At 36.6% G+C, this 22541-nt stretch overlaps 1 protein-coding gene and 1 pseudogene across 1 annotated transcript; both read right to left on the bottom strand.

The window, feature by feature from the left end:
• Positions 1-653: 653 nt before the first annotated feature.
• LOC110869549 lies at positions 654-7171 on the bottom strand (annotated as a pseudogene).
• Positions 7172-13981: 6810 nt separating this feature from the next.
• Positions 13982-17097, bottom strand: LOC110872063 (cytochrome P450 CYP72A219-like). The gene is made up of 4 exons (XM_022120826.2): positions 16818-17097; positions 15831-16048; positions 15059-15303; positions 13982-14982 (listed from the first exon to the last, which is right to left on the bottom strand). The coding sequence occupies exons 1-4, from the start codon at positions 17089-17091 to the stop codon at positions 14172-14174; spliced, it is 1548 nt and encodes a 515-aa protein (XP_021976518.1). The 5' UTR covers positions 17092-17097; the 3' UTR covers positions 13982-14171.
• Between the last annotated feature and the right edge of the window lie 5444 nt (positions 17098-22541).

A 22541-nucleotide genomic window follows, 5' to 3' on the forward strand; every position in this document is an offset into this window, starting at 1 on the left:
CCTCGCTTTTTGTATATGTTAATGATTATTATAAGGGATGAAGATGAATCTCTCATTCAACAATTTATTACTCGTATTCATATGAAATATGCCATCAAAGACTTGGGTTTTTTAAACTATGTTTTGGGACTTCAGGTCATTTACACGAGCAACTAACTTTTTTTAGCCAAGCCAAATACGCTTATGATAATCTTTCTCGTGCCAATTTACTTGGCACTTAACCCGTTAGAACGCCTACAACTGAGACCTTCAACTCTAAGGGATCTTCGTTTCATGGCCCAACTTTATATTAGTCCTTAGTTGGAGCTCTTCAATATCTTAAGATCATGAAACCGGATTTGTCATATGCAGTAAATCAGGCGAGTCAACTATTTCAAGCTACACTACATCTCATTATCAATTAGTCAAATATATTCTTCATTATGTTAAAGGCACAATTTCATTTAGTGTTACTTTTGATGAACCCACTACTACTCTTTTAATTGGTTATTCAGATGTGGATTGGGCTAGATGTAGACTCGTGAGTCCACTTATGGACTTTCAATATACTTGGGGAAAACGATAACTATGACCCAATTTTGTAGAATAAGATACATATTTAAGTAATCAAAATCACCAGACAATTACGTAGAATTTTTACTTATACATAAAGGTTATGAAATCTTTTGTAGAATCAAGTGAGCACCAAACTGAGGTGGAAGAGTGAACACCCCTGAACGGGGAGTGTTGGTACGATGGAGAAAGGTCAAAGGAGAAGCGTTGTAGAATCATTGCCATGGTTGTTTTTGCTTCTGTCATCGCAAGATTTTGCCCAATGCAAACACGAGGACCGTTAGAAAACGGGAAGAACGGACTCGACCCTTTTCCCTTCGTTGCATTCCCGATTCCTTGTGCAAATCTTTCAGGTTTAAACTCGTTTACATCGTTACCCCATATTTCACAGTCATGATGAATATACATCATGGCTAATGATAATTCTACCCCTGATGGTATCACCATGTTTCCTAGCTTTGTGGTCTTGTGAGTGGCCCGTGTTATCATGACCACCAGTGGGTATAACCTAAGAACCTCGTTTAGTATCATCGTTAATATTTTGAGGTTTTTTAGACCGTCAAATTCATGATTCGTGCCACCGAAAACCTGAATAATCTCTTCTCGTGCACGGATTTGCCATTCTTGATGCAAACTTAAACAAACCATCGTCCAAACTATCAAATTCGAGGTTGTTTCAGATCCTCCAATGTAGAATAATTTACATTCTTCAATCACATCTTCCATACTCAATCCCACTCCATGCTCTTCAATCTCTTTCTTGTTTGATTCTAGCAAAAGTCCAAGTAAGTCATCAAAGTTACCTTCTCCCGTCTCGATTGCTTTCTTCCTCTTGTTGATTATACCCATCAGTACTAATCGAAGCTCTTTATCATTTTCTTTGAACTTCTTGTTCGCTCGGGTTGGTATAAACCTAAATTTAATATCAAATAAGCATATAATACGATTAAGATTAGTAGATCATTTATTGTTGTTACCTGTTTCCAGGAATAAACAATATATAAAGCATTTGAAATAAAAGATCGATTTGTTCCTTTTGGATTCGAAATATCTTCCACCCTTCTTTGTAAGAGCTACCGAAAGCTGTTCGTGAAATCATATCTCCGCCCAAACTGTAACACCCCAAAAACCCGAATTATTAAATTGCTAGTATGTTACCATGATCGATAGAATGCAATATAATAACTATGTTATTAAACATAGTTAAATAACTAGGTAAAACAAGTAGGGAAGTAATTTGGGTGACAATTGTGATCAAGTAACAAACTTTAAGGGCCAAGATTGTCAAAAAGGAGAACTTGAGTTATTAAAACAAAAACTCCACACACACACACTAGGTGTGTGTGCGTATGAACGATCAGGAGAAAGGGAGAAAGGGGTGCAAGCCCTAATTCATGAAAAATCTTCAAATTGAAGGGGAAATTAAGCTCAAATCCGATGCATGAACTCGTTTTCTTGATGATCTAACCCTAGCAAACATGTGGTAAGTTGTAATTTATGATTTGATGATCTTGCTATGAAGTGGGTTATGATCAATCCATGAATTTGTATGAAATTGATCATGTAGATGTGTTAGAATCACAATATAGACCATGAATTATGCAAGATTCTAAGTAATTTGATGATTTTGGGTGAAAACCACTTGTAGTAGTGAAAATGATGATATGGATAATCATGCATGTTCAATAAGATTGATGTATGATGTTGTATGTAATGAGAAAGTGTTAGTTAATTTGGGTATAGTATGAAAAAATTACATAAATTTAATGGAATTTGATGATCTTGATATGAACTAGTATTATTATGCATAAAATACTTGTACTATGTGCATAGGAAGTAGTATGCACTCCAAGTGTATGATGAAATGCCTAAGTGAAGTTAGGATGTGAGATTTTAGGAAGTGGCTTGACATATATGAATGACGTATGATGATGATGTAACTAGTAGTATAATAACTTAAAGAATGTGCTTTAGATGGAACTAGTACAAGAATTCGGGTTGAATGTATGCGATGGCAAAGATTATGCATTAGAGGCTTTTACATTGTGCTTGAACGAGCGATGCTCGCCATGTGTTTGTATTAATCACTTAATTGCGGTCAAGAAGTGAATGCGTATTAAATGTATAACATATGACTATATTAGAAAAGGATGATGTTATGAATTACATTAAGTTGTCTAACTTAGCAATGTTGTTGCCAAAGTGTAGAATCATGAAAGCATAAGTATGTGTAAATTGATTATGTGTATATTATGTATGCGACTAGGTGATCGTGTAGTTGTATGTGTCATACAACATTATGTATGAAATGAATGTGATGATATTAATATGGTCTACTACATCAACATGAATGCTTGTTCAAAGGTTAGAAGTTACATGCTAGAAGGTTGACTTTCTGAAAGTCAACCAAGGAATTATAGGATGGTTAGGCATTTTGACACAAGCATAAGAATCAGGAGATCATGGAATGTGTGTTAGACCAATTATGTGTTATGTGTGATAATGAATTTGGATTTCGAAGGTACTGAATAATGTGGTTGATAAATCATGTCATATGCATGTTAGTGAAAGTCAATGTTGATAAGAGTTGGTAAATGTGTGTTAATTTGAATAGTCATGAATACTAACATTATTATGGCATGACGACATGTGAATTTGAAACCACACAAGCATGGACCAAGCATGGAAGGATAACGGGTCAAGATGAGGCAAGAAAGTGGTTACGAGCACGGATGCACAAGGTAAGTGACTTCCGACTCACTTCTTAGTATGCATGTAGAATTTTCATGTTCATGATTGTGGGGATTATGTAAGGTTATGTAATGATGAAAGTATTAAGGTAATTTGATGGGTTTAAACGGGTCGAATAATTATGTATAAGTAAGGTAGCGGTAATGAAATTTCGAATAATTATGTATAAGTAAGGTAGCGGTAATGAAATTTCGAATAATTATGTATAAGTAAGGTAGCGGTAATGAAATTTCGAATAATTATGTATAAGTAAGGTAGCGGTAATGAAATTTCGAATAATTATGTATAAGTAAGGTAGCGGTAATGAAATTTTGAATAATTATGTATAAGTAAGGTAGCGGTAATGAAATTTTGAATAATTATGTATAAGTAAGGTAGCGGTAATGAAATTCGTAAAGGTTATGGACCCGGGGCAAGGATTCTTAGTCTAAAATGCAGGGGAAAAAGTCTTACGGACAATTAGAAACAAGTTATGTTGAGATATGCGTGAACGGGTCAAAATTTGGTAAAAGGGAAACAAGCCGAAGGCATAAGAGTCATAAAGTTAGGAAGTCCAATATTAGGTTTTCACTCCATGTGATGGAGAATTAAATTACGGTCGCGTAGGAAAAAGAATCGGGTAAAACGGATCAAAAACGAGTAAGTTATGCGAGTTTTAGTATTTAAAAATGAAGGCTGGACTGGGCGTCACCGTAGCTTACAGTGCCCACCGTAAGCTACAGTGGATGCTGGGCATTTATTTCTGCCGTAAGGCAGTTTATTTCTACCGTAAGCATTTGGGGCCACCGTAAGCTACGGTAGCCACCGTAGCTTACGGTGGAGGTCAGGTGTAAAAGTATTGTTTATGTAATTTCTTCGTTTTTCTTCGAACTCGGACCCCGTGAACCCATTCCAAGCCTCGTTAAGTCTTTATAATGTTCCTTAACCCTACCAAATGGCTTGGTAAGTTACGGATGAGTATGAAACTCATTTTTAAGATCCGAGACATACCCGATAGATATTTTGAAGGCGTTTAAGATGTGCAGATAAGAACGGGGTATGTAAGCGAGTATGCAGGGTAATGAATTAAGTATGTGGTTATGTATATAGGTAGGTGTTTATGTAGGTGTCGGTGTAAGTATGTACGCAAGTAGTTATGTATGAGCGTGAGCATTATGTATTAAAGTATGAAGGTACATACGCGTGTAGGTAGGAACATATATATATATATATATGGGTGCAAGTATGTATGTAAAATTGTATGCCAGTAAGTAAGTGCGTACGCCCGTATGTTTTTATTACGATTAAGTATTGATGCTAATAACAGTGTACCTTGAGAATGAGGAATGATGCAGGTACAATGTTGAAGTTTCACCAGGGAGTGTATACTCAGACGGACATGCCTAAATGCAAAGGAATAACGGAATGGAAAGTAAAAGTGCATGAACCTTGTTACGTTCATAATGTGTACTAACGTTTGAATTTGTATGGTAAGTGTAGGTTGTACGAGTCACGGAGGATCATCGAGGAATGGAGATCGAAGACCGAGTCACAAGTTAGATTGTACGGGAATGTTTGAATAACTAATTTTAGTAAACAATGTTTATGTTTCTATTTCGTAATGAGTTCGAATGATGTATTCAATATAGAAGTGTCACCTTAAGATGAACTTCAAGTAGGTTAAGATGTTAATAATGAAAGAAATTTTATGGTACGTATTTCCGCTGCGTCTTTTCGGTTAAAACGTGTTAGGTCGTTACAAGTTGGTATCAGAGCCCTGGTTTGAGAGAAATCAAGTATAAGGAGGTATATACTTGAACTCAAACCTGTGTGCTCTTGTGACAAGGAACCCGTACAATCCAAGACTCGATCAAGGCCTAAAGTTGACAGCGAATGTAAGTATGTATTAATTTATGTTTTTAAAGGAAACTAATAGTATGTTATGTGAAGGGTAAGCACAAATGCTTGGAAAGGATGATTGTGGATGTGGTCTAGGACCGACACCAAGGCACATGTAAGCACACGGAATGGTAAAACCTATTAGTGAAAGGAAAATTTTAAATGAAAGATAAGAATGGGAAAGTAATGAAGTTTTGAAAAGGTTACACGTACTGAAAACTAATTCTTCGGACATAAGGTGACGGTTACAAAAAGACACGAAACTAGTATGTGGAGTGTGTACCTGGCCAATACACAAGAAACATACGACGTTCGTGAGACCGTGATAGTTGTTACAGGTATGTCCGTTACAATTAGGAAGTAGGTGGACGTGAGGGTGAATGGAAGATGTAAGACTCTCAAGAAATTGAAAGTATTGTATACGAAAGAGAAAGTATGAATGATATGATTGAATCCGCAGAACGGATTCAAAACAAAGAAGTAATGGAAAAATGTGAATGATATGTTCGAATCCGCGAGACGGATTCGAAACATAGAAGGAATGAAGAATGTGAATGATACGTTCGAAACCGCAAGACGGGTTCGAAACATAAAGGAAGGAACGGTATGAATGCTATGTTAGAAACCACGAGACGGGTTCGAAACATAAAGGAAGAATCAATCTCTTTCTTGTTTGATTCTAGCAAAAGTCCAAGTAAGTCATCATAGTTACCTTCTCCCGTCTCGATTGCTTTCTTCCTCTTGTTGATTATACCCATCAGTACTAATCGAAGCTCTTTATCATTTTCTTTGAACTTCTTGTTTGCTCGGGTTGGTATAAACCTAAATTTAATATCAAATTAGAATATAATACGATTAAGATTAGTAGATCATTTATTGTTGTTACCTGCTTCCAGGAATAAACAATATATAAAGCATTTGAAATAAAAGATCGATTTGTTCCTTTTGGATTCGAAATATCTTCCACCCTTCTTTGTAAGAGCTACCGAAAGCTGTTCGTGAAATCATATCTCCGCCCAAACTATCAATATATGGCCATACGTCGATTTCAGTGGAACCGGATCCTGTGGTTAGGAGCTCCCATTTGTGAATCATATCACTACAACTTGAGATGACAGCCGAGAACATGATCTATACACATATGAATCCATGTTTCTTTTTAGATTCAGATCATTAAACTAAATTTAATAACGGAATTGAACAACCGGACCTTGAGACTTTGAAGACTAAAAGCTGGATTGATGATTTTACGATGTTTGGTCCATTTGTCACCTTCTGCGACAAGAAGTCCACGGATGATGCTATCTCGAAACGGCTCAGGATGTGTCTTCTGAAACTCATCTGGTCTTCATAATATCTCCTTTATCAACTCTGGATCCCTGATATACATCGTTGGTTTTGGCCCCATCCATATGAACGATTTTTCACCTGCTCATTTACTACATAGTTTGGCTTTCAAAAAAAATATTCCTTAATCAAATTTAAAGAAGAATTTTTAAACAAAGTGCCCATACAAACTAATTTATATTACATAACCTTGGATATTAGATTTAAAGGGTATGAAAAATGAAAATGATCCGAAATAGTGGAAGAGAGTTATAAGAAAGGTAGTTATATAACCGTCTCATGTAATACATTCAAATCAATAAACAGAACCAAATAAGTTACAACATAGAGAAATAAACAAGAAAATGAAGAATACCATATTTGGAGATGATATGATGATCAAAGGGGAGAGTATATGAAGTGATATCATGTGTGATTGGAATTGGCTTTGATTTACCTTCTTTCACCATTGTTGCAAGCTCTATCATGTCACCCATTAGAAGCTTGTATGGATTACCTTTATACCCTTCATCTCTCAGCCACTTCTCTAGTTTCTTTGGCTTCAACCATACCCAGTTCAGTAATTTCCATCCCCAACTCACCATCACAGCTACAACAATGGCGATTGCAAATTTACCAATTGTTTCCATTATTTTTACTACAGCAAAAGAGAGTGGATGGTTAAGAAGAAATCGTTTACTTTTATAACATCCACATGGCCGCCTCTACCACTAACTACCAAGCATTATATGTCAAAATTTGTTTATTATATATTCATTGATAGTGTGTGTATGATATATAAGGGCATCAGCTCTTTTCATCTCATAATACTAAAAGTTTAACATGGCCTTTATAACATGACGTACTATTACATGGTTTATGTTGTTGATCGTTTACCAACTATCTCGAAGTAAATTTATAAGTTTCTTAAAAAAAAAAAAAAAAAGATAACTCCATATTATTACGTATAATTTATTTTTGAATATGTCATAAAACTTACTTAAATACAATATTACTTGTAAATGATAGATTTTAGTTTATTTTCTTAATCAATCCTTTAAGTTTTCATTTTCAGGAACTGTTCACATTATTTAGAATATTTATCATAAAAAGATATAATATACTAACACGATAAGAAGTTTCAATATTATTCTAATAAGATCCGGTTTCAATACACGATAATTGTAGTGAAACAATTATAAAAGTTAGATATTATTTTGGTGACTTTTTCCTTGCAATTACTTTGGATTAAATTTTTAAAGAGTATCAAATCAAGGAAAACTCTTAATAGATGTGAACTCAAAATAATATGGTCAAAGTCGGTCAGTGAGATGGGGAATAAGCTTTGTCGTTGAGAGGAAAATAATCCGAATCATCAGCTAAGACCCCTAAGTGTCCACTTAGTGCTAAAGGGGGTAGGGGTATAGAGACAGCCAGGATCGAAGTTTGACTAGAAGCAGCCACCTTTGAAAGAGTGTGTAATATCTGTAGGAAATGGGTCACATTTTTATTAATAAAACTAATAAAAAAATGAAGATACTCTCTTTAAACATTTGGGAAATTGTAGCACATGAACCGTGTAAAAATTCAAACGAAAATAAATATGAACTACAACATATTTAATAAAGCAATCGATTCAAACAAATATCTTCAAAAGATAAAGTCTTCAACTTGATCTTTAACCGCGTCTATTTGTATGGTTCGTTGTGTTTTCAGTCCGTTGTGTAGGATTCAACGAGGTCTTGAACCACGTCTTCTTGTACAATAATTTCCTATAAAAGGAACAAACAAATGTTGACGATTATGGCTGAGGCATGTGTTCAACACGCTTCCCTTAAAACAGATTCCGTGCCTCTACTGAAGACGACGTGTCTGTCTCCTAGGGTACAACAGCCGAAGCAGTCCGTGCTGCCGGAAATGGCCACGCGCCTAAGGTTACACCGAATAGAATTATAGTGTTTGAACTTGTGGAAAAATAATGATACGAAGGTGATGGAATCGAGTAGAGAAAACTCATCTCTCTATAATTCACAACATATGGATGTTCAAGTCTTCACCACTTCTTCAAGAATTCTTCATATATATTATCTTTCTCTTGTAGTTTTCTTATCATTCCAATGAGTCACAAAGCCTACCATTTTTTACAAGAGTTGTGGGTAGTGAAGAGTTTCTCTTAATTGGTGATTTTATTAGAGACATAAAACTCTAATAAAAGTTTTACTTCATTAGTGATTTAATTAGAGACATAAAACTCTAATAAAAGCTAATCAAGTGACATAAAACTCTACTCAAGAATTTTACATATGGAGTTTAAATAGTATTTATAATTTCACTCAATTATAAATTAACTAAATATCCATTCACTAATTTTCCCAACAATATCTCACTGATCAAGCGCTCTTACGCCAAAGACGAACATGGCTAAGAGATCTGCCGAGGCTAGGGGAGCGTTCCGCCTTAATGTGAAGCACCCTAAATAGCTTTGGAATTTCTCCATTTGAAAGTCCATTTAAATGAAAAGTAGACGAATTTGAAGGTTCTAAATGATAGTATGATATAGTCAAAACAATGTATTATAGTACAAACTGAATAGATACCTCGAATACAGAATACAGCTAAACGTATAAGCTGATTCTCTATCCTTTTCTTCTTCCATTTAAAATTAAGAATTTATGTTCGTATTTTCTCCTACGGATATATTAGAAATGATACCTTGGGACGGATATAAAGCCAAACAAATAGCTTCTGCTCGAAGAACAAAGGATTGCGTTAGCTGTAAGAGAATCCGACTGCCCAATAGATTTCTTGAGTGTTCGAGTTTATGTAGGAACCGTTCGCGTAATTTAAATAAAATAAAACAAATTTTATTAATCCGATTACAATACAGAAATAAGAAAGCTAAGAATTACTAGTACGAATACAACTGAAATAAACAAAATACAAGAAAGGTGAAGAAGCAGAGTGGCTGAGGCACGTGTTCACACGCTTCCCTTAAAACAAATTTCGAGTCTCCCAGGAGTACTCATTTTGTTTCCCAGGATACAACAGCCGAAGCAGTGGCACTGCCGGAGATGGCACAGGAACCCGACGTCTACCTTGAAGCTGCAAACCAAAGATCAGTAGTCGTAGAGAGAAAGTTGTTTTGCTGTTGTTGTTCGTGGTGTTTTATCTGCAGTGACCAAGAGCTGTATTTATACAGCTCCGGATTCGAAACCGTCAAAAAGGAATTAAATGAGAGGTTAAATTGCATTAAACGTCTTCAATGCAATTTAATACGTCATTTAATTCTCAGTCAAAGACCATTAACTCGTCAGTTTCGAAGTTAAACTCTAACTGCACTTTCATTCAATGCTGAAACCTTCTGCGCGCGCGCGCAAGACACAGTGGTGCGCGCGCGCTGGTCTGCACGCCCATGCGCGATGCGTCTTCTTGGCTCACTGCCATGCGCACGTGCGCCACACTGACTCAGGTCCATGCGCGCCTGCGCGCGTGTGCCACGTCACCTGTGAACCTATACGAGCACGCCACACAATCGCGCCGTATTGGCTCACTCTGGTGCGCCGCGCACGTCACATCAGGCCCCATGCACCATGCGCAACCACGCGCCTTCGTGCCACATGTACTCGCACGCGGACTACCACGTCACGCGCCTGACCCCGCACGCCACTTCACCACTTCGTCCTTGCAGCCTCTGTGATCCACCACGCGCACGCGGTCAAAAATACAAAGGCGGCTCTCAAGCGGCTCGCGGCGATGCGCCATCAAAGCGCCACATCGCCCACGCCACGCGCCCTTCGCGAGGACCTTTAGTGTGTGCTTCCATGAAACAATAAGGATGGAGAGTTCCCACTTACTTAAATACTAATTTAAATTCCATCTCTCATCCGATGTGGGACAAGGTGCTACTTTCCCTTTTGTTTCAGCATTCAATGTTTCAAACACCCAACTTTGAGCATCGATATCTCCTTCATCTTAGCTCCGTTTTGGACGTGGTTTAGTTCGTCGCGAAGCTCTTCCAACATAGAACACAAACCCACAAATAAAAATATAAAACCCGCTCATTTTATTATATTTATTTTTGGTCCAAAAATAGGAACAAATCATTTTCCTATATTTGTGAAAAATGTTATTTTCACCTATTTTTCCAACAGTTTACTTATGGCTTGAAACCGTCAAATAGAAATGAATTTTACCGTTATTTTATTTAGACACTTATATTGAACAAGCAAAAGCCCCGCACGTTGTAATGGTAAGTCAGACACTTATATTTAACTAGTAAAAGACTACGCACGTTGTGGTGGTAACTAAGTCATGGTAGCTCAGTTTTATAATCGAAATATAGATAAAATAACACCCCTAGTAAATAAAAATTTATGTTGTAATTCAAACTAGTAAGTAAAAAAGTTATGTTGTAATTTAAAGTTAGAGTAAATCTGTGATTAATCAATAGAGATTAAATTTTTGTAAGTCCATAGAGGGGAGAGGGAAGAAGACGAAAGGAAAAAAAAGGGTAAATTACACTTTTCGTCATTTATGTTTGTAGCGGGTTGCAATGCATGACCTTTAACTTTAATAATTACAGTCACAGTACTTTATTGAGTAAACTGCCATTTTGATCCTTGTGGTTTGTGCACTTTTGTCATTTTAGTCCAAATCTCAAACTTTTTAAATCTGGGTCCCTGTGGTTTCAATTTTGTTGCCATTTTAGTACAAAAATCAAATCACCTCTTATTTGGCTATTAAAATTGGCTATTTTGTCTTTTACTTCAGGGGCAAAATAGTCCATCTCAATTTATTATAACATAATATTAATCAAATTAATTATATTAATATCACTTTACCCTCTTAAATGGTCAGAAGTTCATCTTCCCCAACTTCTCCCCACACCAAACCCTAATCTCTAATTCATCTTCATCATCTTCTCCCCCTGCAACCATTCATCACCACCTCAACCACCATCAATCTCCACCACCACCACCATCTATCTCCACTTCCATCAAGATGCAATTGTGATGGCCGACGGAACAAAACATAAAGAACCCCCATTCAAAAAAAAATCCCAAAACATTAAGAACACCCTGCATAAAGAACTCCAGTTCCATCTTCTCCCCTCCCAAAACATAAAGACCCCAAAGAACTGCAGTTCCATCTTCTCCCCTCCCAAAACATAAAGACCCCCCTCCCTCTCCCCTCAAAAAATCCCTTTTTGAATACTAATTCATAAACCCCACTTGAAAAGATTTGATTTTTCTTCAACTAATGATGAAAAGAGTGAAACCCTAATGTTAGTTTTCTTATCTACTTTGTAGAGATTAAGGTACAACAAGCAAGAGATGAACCTTATGTGGGAGTTAACATAGGTACAGATATATCAAACTTGCTTCCCCCTGTACAATTAGTTTCATTCCTGCAGCAACAAAAGGTAACCCATATCCGTCTTTATGATGCTGACCCAAATATTCTAAAAGCCCTATCGATCATTTCGGTACCCAATAACCAAATTCTTGGCATTGGGTCATCCAACACCACTACAGCCAACTGGATTAACCAGAATGTGGCAGCTTATTACCGGATACCCTCATCACCGCTGTAGCGGTTGGCGATGAGGTCTTAACAACGATCCCTTCGTTGTCTTCCATGTTAATGCCAGCATATTCCAATCAACTGTAAACATAAAGAACTGCAGTATATTGGAGTGGTGGATGTTTTGGGAGGTGGTCGATCAGATGGTTGCAGGGGAGAAGATGATGGATTAGGGATTAGGGTTTGGGTGTGGGTGTGGGAGAAATGAAGAAGATGATGATGTATCTGGGCAAAGGTTTTAAAGGTTTTATAGGGTAAAGTGATATTTAATATAATTAATTTGATTAATATTATGTTATAATAAATTGAGATGGACTATTTTGCCCCTGAAGTAAAAGACAAAATAGCAAATTTTAATAGCCAAATAAGAGGTGATTTGATTTTTGGACTAAAATGGCAATAAAATTGAAACCACAGGGACCCATATTTAAAAAGTTTGAGATTTGGACTAAAATGGCAAAAGTGCCCAAACCACAGGGACCAAAATGACAGTTTACTCTACTTTATTTGAAAAACATATTGCATGTTTTGTCCTTTGCTCCTAACATGGTTAAAATTTCCAGTTAACTATGACATGTGCATTACACATGAGGGCTATTTGGTCATTTTACATGTTAAAATATATATATTATAATTAATAAAATAGAAATACTTTAAAACAATTAATTAATTATTTAATGTATGTTATAATAATATATACATGTATTATTTGACATAACCTGCACATTTAAATAGACTATCACTCATTTCCTAAAAATATAATAGTAACAATGCTAATAATAAAAATAGCAATAATGACAAATGGTACGTATTAGAAATATTAATAATAACAATAGTAAAGGAAAAAATAATCGTCCCAAGCTTCGCTTGTCATTCCTAACGCTAGTTATCGAATGACGGCCAACGACGAGAATCCGACTTTATCCCGTGCATCCGCTCATTGTTTGAAAAAAAAAGTATATCCGCCCTCTATATCGCCGACTAATCTCGATTTTTACATCACATTTGATTGTTGCCTATTCTTGCTAACTTGTATTTCTTTTGATGTTATTGCAAACTTTGTTTCCTGGTTTGTGGTTGACCAAGAAGGTACAATACTCACATTCCTAAATGGTTATACGTGTAGTTTGTTTGTGACTTTCTTCTAGACTTTATTTTTCCGTCTTATCGTATATACTTTCTTTCAATACAGAGGTGGCGATTTATATATTTTTGGAACTTGAAAGAATTTTATCTATAGTTGACCCGTGCTAAAATAAAGCTCTGTGCTTTGGCATGACTAGAGACCACCAAATGTAAGTATATTTTTGTTACTACGATCATGGCCGGGCCCTAGAAGGTGGGAGGGGAGGACCACCGGCCAGGGCACGTTATTTTTTAAAAAACTCCGATATGTATATGTAAAAGTAAATAAATTAATAAGGTATACTCATACAAATTAAACACAACATAGGCTCACTTACAAAACTATTTTTATGGTTTAGATTACTTATTAGCCCATTGGCATTAGGCTTAGACCTTTAGTGAACCCAATACCCAATTTCGTTACGGACTAAGGACACGTTTTTCGAGCTCGAACAGCGTACATGAATTCTTAGGGCCGTCCCTGACTACGTCAGCCAAAAATTCATATAACATCATACTTGTGAAGGAGAATTGTCATGGGAAGGCTAGTAGAGATCAACGCCATGGAAGAAGACAATCGATTTGACTTTGGCCACGAACACAGGAGAGAAATCAGCAGCAGTAGAGAGATATTTTTTTAACGACGTATGGTTAAGATGCAGCAGAGGGATATTTTCACCACACAAATAATACTTTGATTATGAAGGATCTCAATACAACAGTATACATGGGTGAAAAAGGAAAAAAGAATAAACGTACTATAAAATACATACAATCTAATATTTAATTTGCATATCTCGTATTACACCCCCTCACTAATCCTAGTCACTATTGATAGCAATTGCCACTACTCCTGATTAGTTAACACTACTATTAAACCATAAAAATTACTTAATTAAACCATAAAAATTACAAGAGATTATGTAGATTTTTTACTTGTACATAAATAATAAATATTATGAGATGTTACGGAGAATTAAGGGAGCTCCAAACTGAGGTGGAAGAGTGAATACCCTAAACGGAGAATGTTTGTAAGACGCTGAAAGCTCAAACGAGAAGCGTCGCAAAATCATCGACATGGCTATTTTTGCTTCCGTCATTGCAAAGTTTTGTCCGATGCAAACACGAGGACCACTAGAAAATGGAAAGAACGGGCTCGAACCTTTGTCATTTGTTGCATTCACAATCCCTTCTTCAAATCTTTCAGGTTTAAACTCGTTTACATCATCTCCCCATATTTCGGGGTCATGATGAACATGCATCATGGGTAACACTAACTCCATGCCGGATGGTATCACCATGTTTCCTAGCTTCGTGTCCTTGTGAGTCGCCCGTGTCATCATGGTCACGGGTGGGTATAACCTAAGAACCTCGTTTAGTATCATTGTTAAAATCTTTAGGTTTTTCAAACCGTCGAATTCTAGTTTTGTGTCACCAAAAACTTGAACAATCTCTTCTCGAGCTTGGATTTGCCATTCCTGATGCAAACTTAAACAAACCATCGTCCAAACGATCAAATTCGAGGTGGTTTCGGATCCAGCAACGTAGAATAGTTTACATTCTTCGATCACGTCTTCCATGCTCATTCCCACTCCATGTTCTTCAATCTCCTTCTTGTTAGATTCTAGCAAAATCCCAAGTAAATCATCATGTTTACCTTCTCCCCTCTCGATTGCTTTCTTCCTCTTGTCGATAATTGCCATTAGTACAGATCGAAGCTCGTTCATGTTTTCTATAAACTTTTTGTTCGCTCTAGTCGGTATAAACCTAAATTTCAAAACAAATTTAACATAAAGTCTAATTAAGATAAGTAGATAACTAGTCAATCATTTATTGTTGTTACCTTCTTCCAGGAATATAAAGTATAAAAATCATTTGGAATAAAAGATCGATTTGTTCCTTTTGGATTCGGATTATCTTCTGCCCTTCTTCATAAGAGCTACCAAAAGCTGTTCGTGAAATCACATCTCCAGCCAAGTTATCGATATATGGCCATACGTCGACTTCTGTAGGACCGGATCCCGCGGTTAGAAGCTCCCATTTATGGATCATATCGATGCAGCTTGAGCTAATAGCTGAGAACATGATCTAGTAGATAATTTTTGTCAATGTTTTAGTTGTGGGTCGTTAAACTAAATTGAATAAAATAAAGAGTAAACTGCTAAAATGGCCCTTGAGGTTTGGTCACTTTTGCCACTTTAGTCCAAAACTCAAACATTTTGAATCTGGGTCCCTGTGGTTCAATTTTGTTGCGATTTTCATCTAAAAGCAAAATCTGCTCAGATTTTTCAGTTAACATTCAACTTTTTTGTCTTTTGCCTCTCTTTTAATGAAGGGCAAAATGGTCAGATTTTTTTAATGTGTTACAATAAAACGTTAAAAGACCATTTTGCCCTTCATTAAAAAGAAGAAGAAAAAAAGACAAAAAAAAAACTGGATGTTAACTGAAAAATCTGACCAGATTTTAATTTTGGATGAAAATGGCAATAAATTTGAAATCATAAGGATACAAATTCAAAAGATTTGAGTTTTGGAATAAAGTAGCAAAAATGACCAAACCTCAGGGCCATTTTGATAGTTTACTCTAAAATAAATAAAAGAGTTGAATATTGAACCTTAATATTTTGAAGATTAAAAGTTGGATTGATGATTTTACGATGTTTGGTCCATTTGTGACCCTCGGCAACAGCAAGTCCGCCTATGATGTTATCTCTAAAGGGTTCGGGATGTGGCTTCTGAAAGTCATCTCGTCTTAATAATATTTCTTTTATCAACTCTGGATCCCTTATATACACCATTGGTTTTGGCCCCACCCATATGTATGATTTCTCACCTGCTCAAATGCTTCATAGTTTACTAAACCAATTAAATGGATACAAAAAAGAAAAATGAACGGGTGAATTCTTTGTGCAAGGTTTAAATACAAAGGAAGCTTGACGTACAAAGCGTACAAAAGGCCTTCTGTGCCATAATTACGCATGGAGTAAAATGATTACACAAGATATATAAAACTACGCATGAGGTAAATAAAATTCTAACATATAAAACTAATTACACAATTTATTTTAATAATTACGCATCATATATATAAATACGTACGAAGTTAAATAATTCCTTTGTACATTAAGAGTATAACTAATTACCTAACTCATAAAAATACAAGTACGCAACTTGTATTAATAATTACGCAACGTATATAATTCTTTGTACATTAAGAGTCATTTTTACATTAACTTACTCTTGTGTGTGTAATAAAAAAAATAAAAAATATATATGTAATTCGAATTCCCATTAATTTCGAGTCAAATTAAATTGAAAATCATAAATTTGTATTTGATTCGAAATTCAATTACTAAAATCGAATCAAATCAAATTCGAATTTTAGAAACCGAATTCGAACCATGGAATTTGCATTCAGTTTGAATTAGATTTTGAGTTTTTTGAATCCGATTGGAATATTAAACACCCATAGAGTATATGGTGTATGAAAAATAATTAGAAAATGAATTCAAACAAATTCTCAAAAGTCAAAACACTGAGAAAAGTCAACCATATAGTTACTTAAAAGTGCGTAAGAGAAACAAGAAGATATTGATGAATACCGAATTTGGAGATGATATGATGATCAAAGGGGAGGGCATATGAAGTGATATCATGGGTGACTGGAATTGGCTTTGATTTACCTTCTTTCATTATAGTTGCAAACTCTATAATGTCACCCATTAAAAGCTTGTATGGATTACCTTTATACCCTTCATCTCTCAGCCATTTCTCTAGTTTCTTTGGCTTCAACCATACCCAGTTCAGTAATTTCCACCCCCACCTCACGATCAGAGCTACAACAATGGAGATTACAACTTTACCAATTGTTCCCATTTTCTTGCTACAGAGAAAGAGAAAGGATAATAATGAAGAAATATATAGTTGACCTTTATAACATCCACACTGAATGATCTCAGTGTGGGCCCATGGCCGGTGCTAAAAAATTACAGAAGAATGACATAAATTATTTATATTTAAATGAAAAAACTGCGATCACTTTTACTTTATATTGATTACATTTAAAAGATGGACAAAACTTGTGTTTGTTTACAGTAAAAAACGTACGAATAGCGTGAAAAAGTAAAAAATGAAATGCGATGGTATTTTTCGTAATTGTTTTACACATAGGGTAATTATCAAAATTACTTTACAAATGATCTTGTAGGGTAATTTTGATCATATATGATAATTTTGTAAAATAATCTTGTAGGTATCATAATTATTCTACAAATGATATTGTAGGGTAATTTTGATAATTACCCTACAAGTAACTAATTACGAAAATGTCACCGCGTTTTTTTTTCCATGTCATTCATACGTTTTGTATGATAAGGCTATTTGTACATAAGATTTACTCTTAAAAGATATACATTCTTAAAAGATATGCATAACGTTGTAACAGGAATAAAATAAAAGGATAGTAATATAAAAGAAACTAACTAAATAACTAGAATAAATAAAATAAAATAAAATAAAAGTATAGTACTATTAAAGAAACTAACTTTGAAGGAGTTGGCAAACGCATTTTTATAAATATTGGAGGGCCAAAAGCATTGGTAGGGGTGCAAACGAGCCGAGTCGAGTCCGAGCTCGTTTAACATATGAAAGCTCGAGCTCAAGCTCGGCTTGAATCGAGCTTTATTTTTGAAGCTCGAGCTCAGCTCGAAGGCAATTTTTCAAGCTCGAGCTCGGTTCGGGCTCGACTCCTTTAGTATTTATTAATTAATTTATATTGATTATAATTATTATTATACATATAATTTAGTTATTTTTTTATATTTATATAATTGGTAATTATTATTATATAAATATATGTTTAATATATTAATAAAAAATATATAAACAGAAAGCTCAATTAGGCTCGCGAGCCGGCTCGAGCTCGATAAGGACGCTCGGGCTCGGGCTCGTTTTTTAAACGAGCTTGTTTTTAGGCTCGAGCTCGAGCTCGTTTAAACTCGGCTCGTTCGAGTTTTTTTTCGAGCCGAGTTCGAGTAGCTCGCTCGTTTGCACCCGTAGCATTGGTCTTACAAACACAGGCCTATACCATCCATATAGACTCTCTGATTTATCAATTAACCCTTTGTTTTTTTGAGAATTCGGAGAGTCTATACGGATCGTACAAGTCTATACGAGTTGTATAATGGTACTATACGACCCAGTTTTGTCATTACGTGTCGTTTTATGAAGTATATGCTCTATACATGCCGTATCGGTGACGTTCGGTTATGTGTGGTACCGTATTCTATGATTACATGTCATTTTGTTTTGAATCCACTTGTACCCTTAGCTTGCGTGTTGTGTCTATGCGTGTCGTACCATTACTTGACGTATTTTCTTGTTACATGTCGTATTATAAGTTTACTCTTTCTTTTATTTAAACACTTGAGCCGTCACCTTCTTTACCGGCTACCATATTTTCCCATCGATGTCTTCGTCGGTAGGTCCGCTTACATCCTTGTTAAACCACCGACGTCTCTATTTCGACTTTGAGCCACCACTCTATCATTGCTGCCATCATGGTTCACGGTGGACTCGTCGAAACTCACCACTAAACCCTTGAATCTTCGTGGGAGTTAGGAAACACGGGTGGGAAGCAAGCACGCATCGGTGACGATCGCCGGAGAGTCGTCGGCTCTGGTTTTCTCTATTTCTCTCGTTTCTCTCTATTAGTCTCTCTCTCTGTCTCTCTCTCTCTCTCTCTGTTTGTTTTATTCCGTATAGAGGGCGGTCACACGTGGAGATCAATAAGACACTATCTCCATGACTACCCAAATGTATCAAGCGGAACAAACCACATAGCAAACCACTATTCATTTCGTTTGTGTTATTAATATTAATTAATTAATAATTAATTAATTAATTAATAATAGATAGTAGTAATAGTAATAATAATAATAATAATAATAATAATAATAATAATAATAATAATAATAATATAATAAGGGTAAATTACACTTTTCGTCCTTTATATTTGTAGCGGGCTGCAATGGATAGCCTTTAACTTCAATAATTACAGTCACAATCCTTTATTTGCAACCCGCTACAGACATAAAGGATGAAAAGTGTAATTTACCCTAATAATAATAATAATAATAATAATAATAATAATAATAATAATAATAATAATAATAATAATAATAATAATAATAGATAGTAATGATAAATTTAAAAGATTTAACTCAACTTAAATAGAGCAATTTTAAGAAAAGAAAAATAGATAACTATTTAATAACTTTTTTCCTTCACAATACATTCGACTTTAACTTCATTTTCTTCTTAATAATAACTAGGGCTGTAAACGAACTGATTCGTTAAGAAAATAAATGTGTTCACGAATGATTCATAAACACTTACCGAACGAGATTTTATGTTTATGTTCGTTCATTAAGAAAATGAGCGTGTTCACGAACACAAATAAATTTGGCGAACGCGACGAAGGATAAAGGTGGATGACCCATAGTTGAATCTCTTATTGTGGAATGGAGGTTGATCGTGTTCATCAATGTAAATAATGAGAAATGAAAGGGAAATAGTGCATAAACACGGTAAAATATGGTTTCTTAGTTTAATTGTTAGGGTAATAAAATAAATATAATTTTAAGAATATAAAAAGTATAGATAAAATATGTGAAATTACAAAAATCTTTAATTAAAACTCAAACATATGAACATAAACGAACGCAAATGAACGAATGTTCATGAACACGTTCACGAACACCTTACCGAACGTTCACAAACACAATTGAACGAACGAGGTCTCTGTTCATAATCATCCATTTAACTAATCGAACGAAATTTCTTATTCACGTTTATTCATTTATTAAATGAACGAACATAAATAAACTTTTCACCGAACGGTTCACGAAGTGTTCGCTGAACGTTCGGTTGGCCCAAAATTAATAACCATCAAATAATATAGAGCACAATCCAATATTTATTTGATCACTTTTGTCATTTCATCCTAACTGAATCAAATCAATCGATTAAACCGATTGAAAATTGAATCCCAATTTGCTTCACTTGATGACAATGCTCCACAAATCCAACTCTCCCACTGAAGAGGTATGGTCCCAATTCCCTGCCTACATGGCAGGGACCACACCATCTTTTGAGCATACTTGGCGACCACATCAGCAAAACAATCCAGAAGCTTCTAGAAACTTCTGGAAGATCCGCAGGTGGCACCAAAGATGCTCTACCAGACATAAAGGACAACACGTGTCACCACTCGCAGGACGCCACGTAGACCTGCGACAAACCAGGGGGCAGAACTGACGACATCAGTACAAGGTTTCCAGCATGGGCGAATGTAAGCGCGCCACGTGTACCACTACACCGGCCACAACAGAGCAGACCAAGAGGATATTCCCCTTGGTCGGACAGCTGGCGCGCACCCACAACTGGCACAGCTGCTCCTCCCTCATTTACCCTCCAGCTATAAATAGGACCCTTCATCATTCAGGTTCAGGATCTTTACACTCTATACTCACTCTATAAACACACTGTTTATTCTTCTCAGAACAGTACTTATTCTCACGTCGGAGCCTGGTTAAGAGGGAAATCCCCTTTTTCCCCCTCTTAACGAGACTGACGGTGGTTACTGTTTTGCAGGTTTAGAGCCATTGCCACGAGTAAGGAAAGAGGTTGAACCCATAGACGAAATAACCCCATCGGTTAACCTAGGTGTTAATCGGTGTTTCATCATTGGCGCCATCCGCTTTTTGCAAAACCAATCTCATCTCTTTTCTTTCTTGAAAAACACTCGTCAAAAATGGCCGAACAAAATCCCTCACACCCAGTCGATGGAGAAGTTTCTTCCTTCGAACTCGTTTCGGACACAGCACACGTCTAAAGGGGTCAAAGAAACGAAACCATCCAAGAGGGACAGCTGAACAACGATTTTCCTCCTATCTTTGGAAGTGCATCCAGGGTTGTTAGCCAAACCACAACTGGACCCACTTTCCAAACACCAGCCAGGATCATCACCCAAACCACAAACAGAGCTGCATTCCAAACTCCAACGGGGGTGTTGTACCAAACACCTCCACTAATGCAGACACCAAGCCATGGAGCAGGCCCCTCAGCTCCATCGGAACAAGCACAACTCAATTATTCTGCACTTTTAGGGCTACCCGAAGGAAAAACTCTGGCTTCCTGGTATGCCGAACAGATGGCGTCCATAAACCTCGTTTATACGCAGCCCAGCGCACAGCAAGCTCTGCTCCAAGCACAAGCTAACCAGTCAGCATTTGTAACTCCACAACCAAGGTCTTTGAGTACACATACAACTCAGCAGACTAACGCGTGGAACCTACGTCCGGAGAAAGGACCAGTGCAAAATGTGAGAAGACCAAGCGCGCACGACACGCGCGACACTTACGGCGAAAAAGAAAGCAACTTTGTACAAAACTCCAACTTGCAAAGAAGGTCGATCCAAGCTCGTTTGGGCGCGCGCAATATGAATACAGAATGGGATGAAGAAGAAGAAGACGACCCAACATACAAAGGGGAAACCACAGTGTTTAGCAGACTTCATCCAGAGCACGAAGCATACAAGCCGTCCAAGCGCGCGAGGTATAACCCAAAAGCAGAGCACGATTACACCTTGAGCTATCGTCCTGATGACATGGCTGAAAATTCAAAATTCATCAGAGAAATCGCCTGCGCCGCCATCGACAAAACGAAATTACCACACAACGTGGGTAAATACAACGGGTTAACAGACCCAGATGATCACCTCCAGGTTTTTAATGGCGCAGGAGCAACAGGTGGATGGAACTTACCAACTTGGTGCCACCTGTTCGCTCAAACATTCGTCGGCGCAGCGCGCATATGGTTCGACCGCCTACAAGCAGGTAAAATCAAGTCGTGGATTGATTTCCGAGAGAAGTTCCTAGCACACTTCTCTCAGCAACGAAGACAAGCCAGAGATCCCGGCGATTGTTTAAACATATGGAGAAAAGATCACGAAAGCGTGGAAGACTTCATTACAAGGTATAACAAAGAATGTTTACAAATCGGAGACTTACCCGAAAAGATGATGCGCGCACATTTCATGAGGGTGGTCAAGTGTGACGATTTAGTCAAAAGAATCAAAGGGCGAGACGGAGGACCCAAAGATTGGGAAACCTTCATAGAGGCAGCAAAAACCATTGCGCAGACCGATAGACAGTTGACCGGTGACGATCACCGTCAACGCGCACATAACCACAACGACCGACATAACAGAAGGGGCAGAAGTCAGCCATGGAAGGCTTCCGGCCATAGAGAAAGAAGCCCACCAA

This window comes from Helianthus annuus, chromosome 8, assembly GCF_002127325.2.
Source record: "Helianthus annuus cultivar XRQ/B chromosome 8, HanXRQr2.0-SUNRISE, whole genome shotgun sequence".
Taxonomy (NCBI): domain Eukaryota; kingdom Viridiplantae; phylum Streptophyta; class Magnoliopsida; order Asterales; family Asteraceae; genus Helianthus; species Helianthus annuus.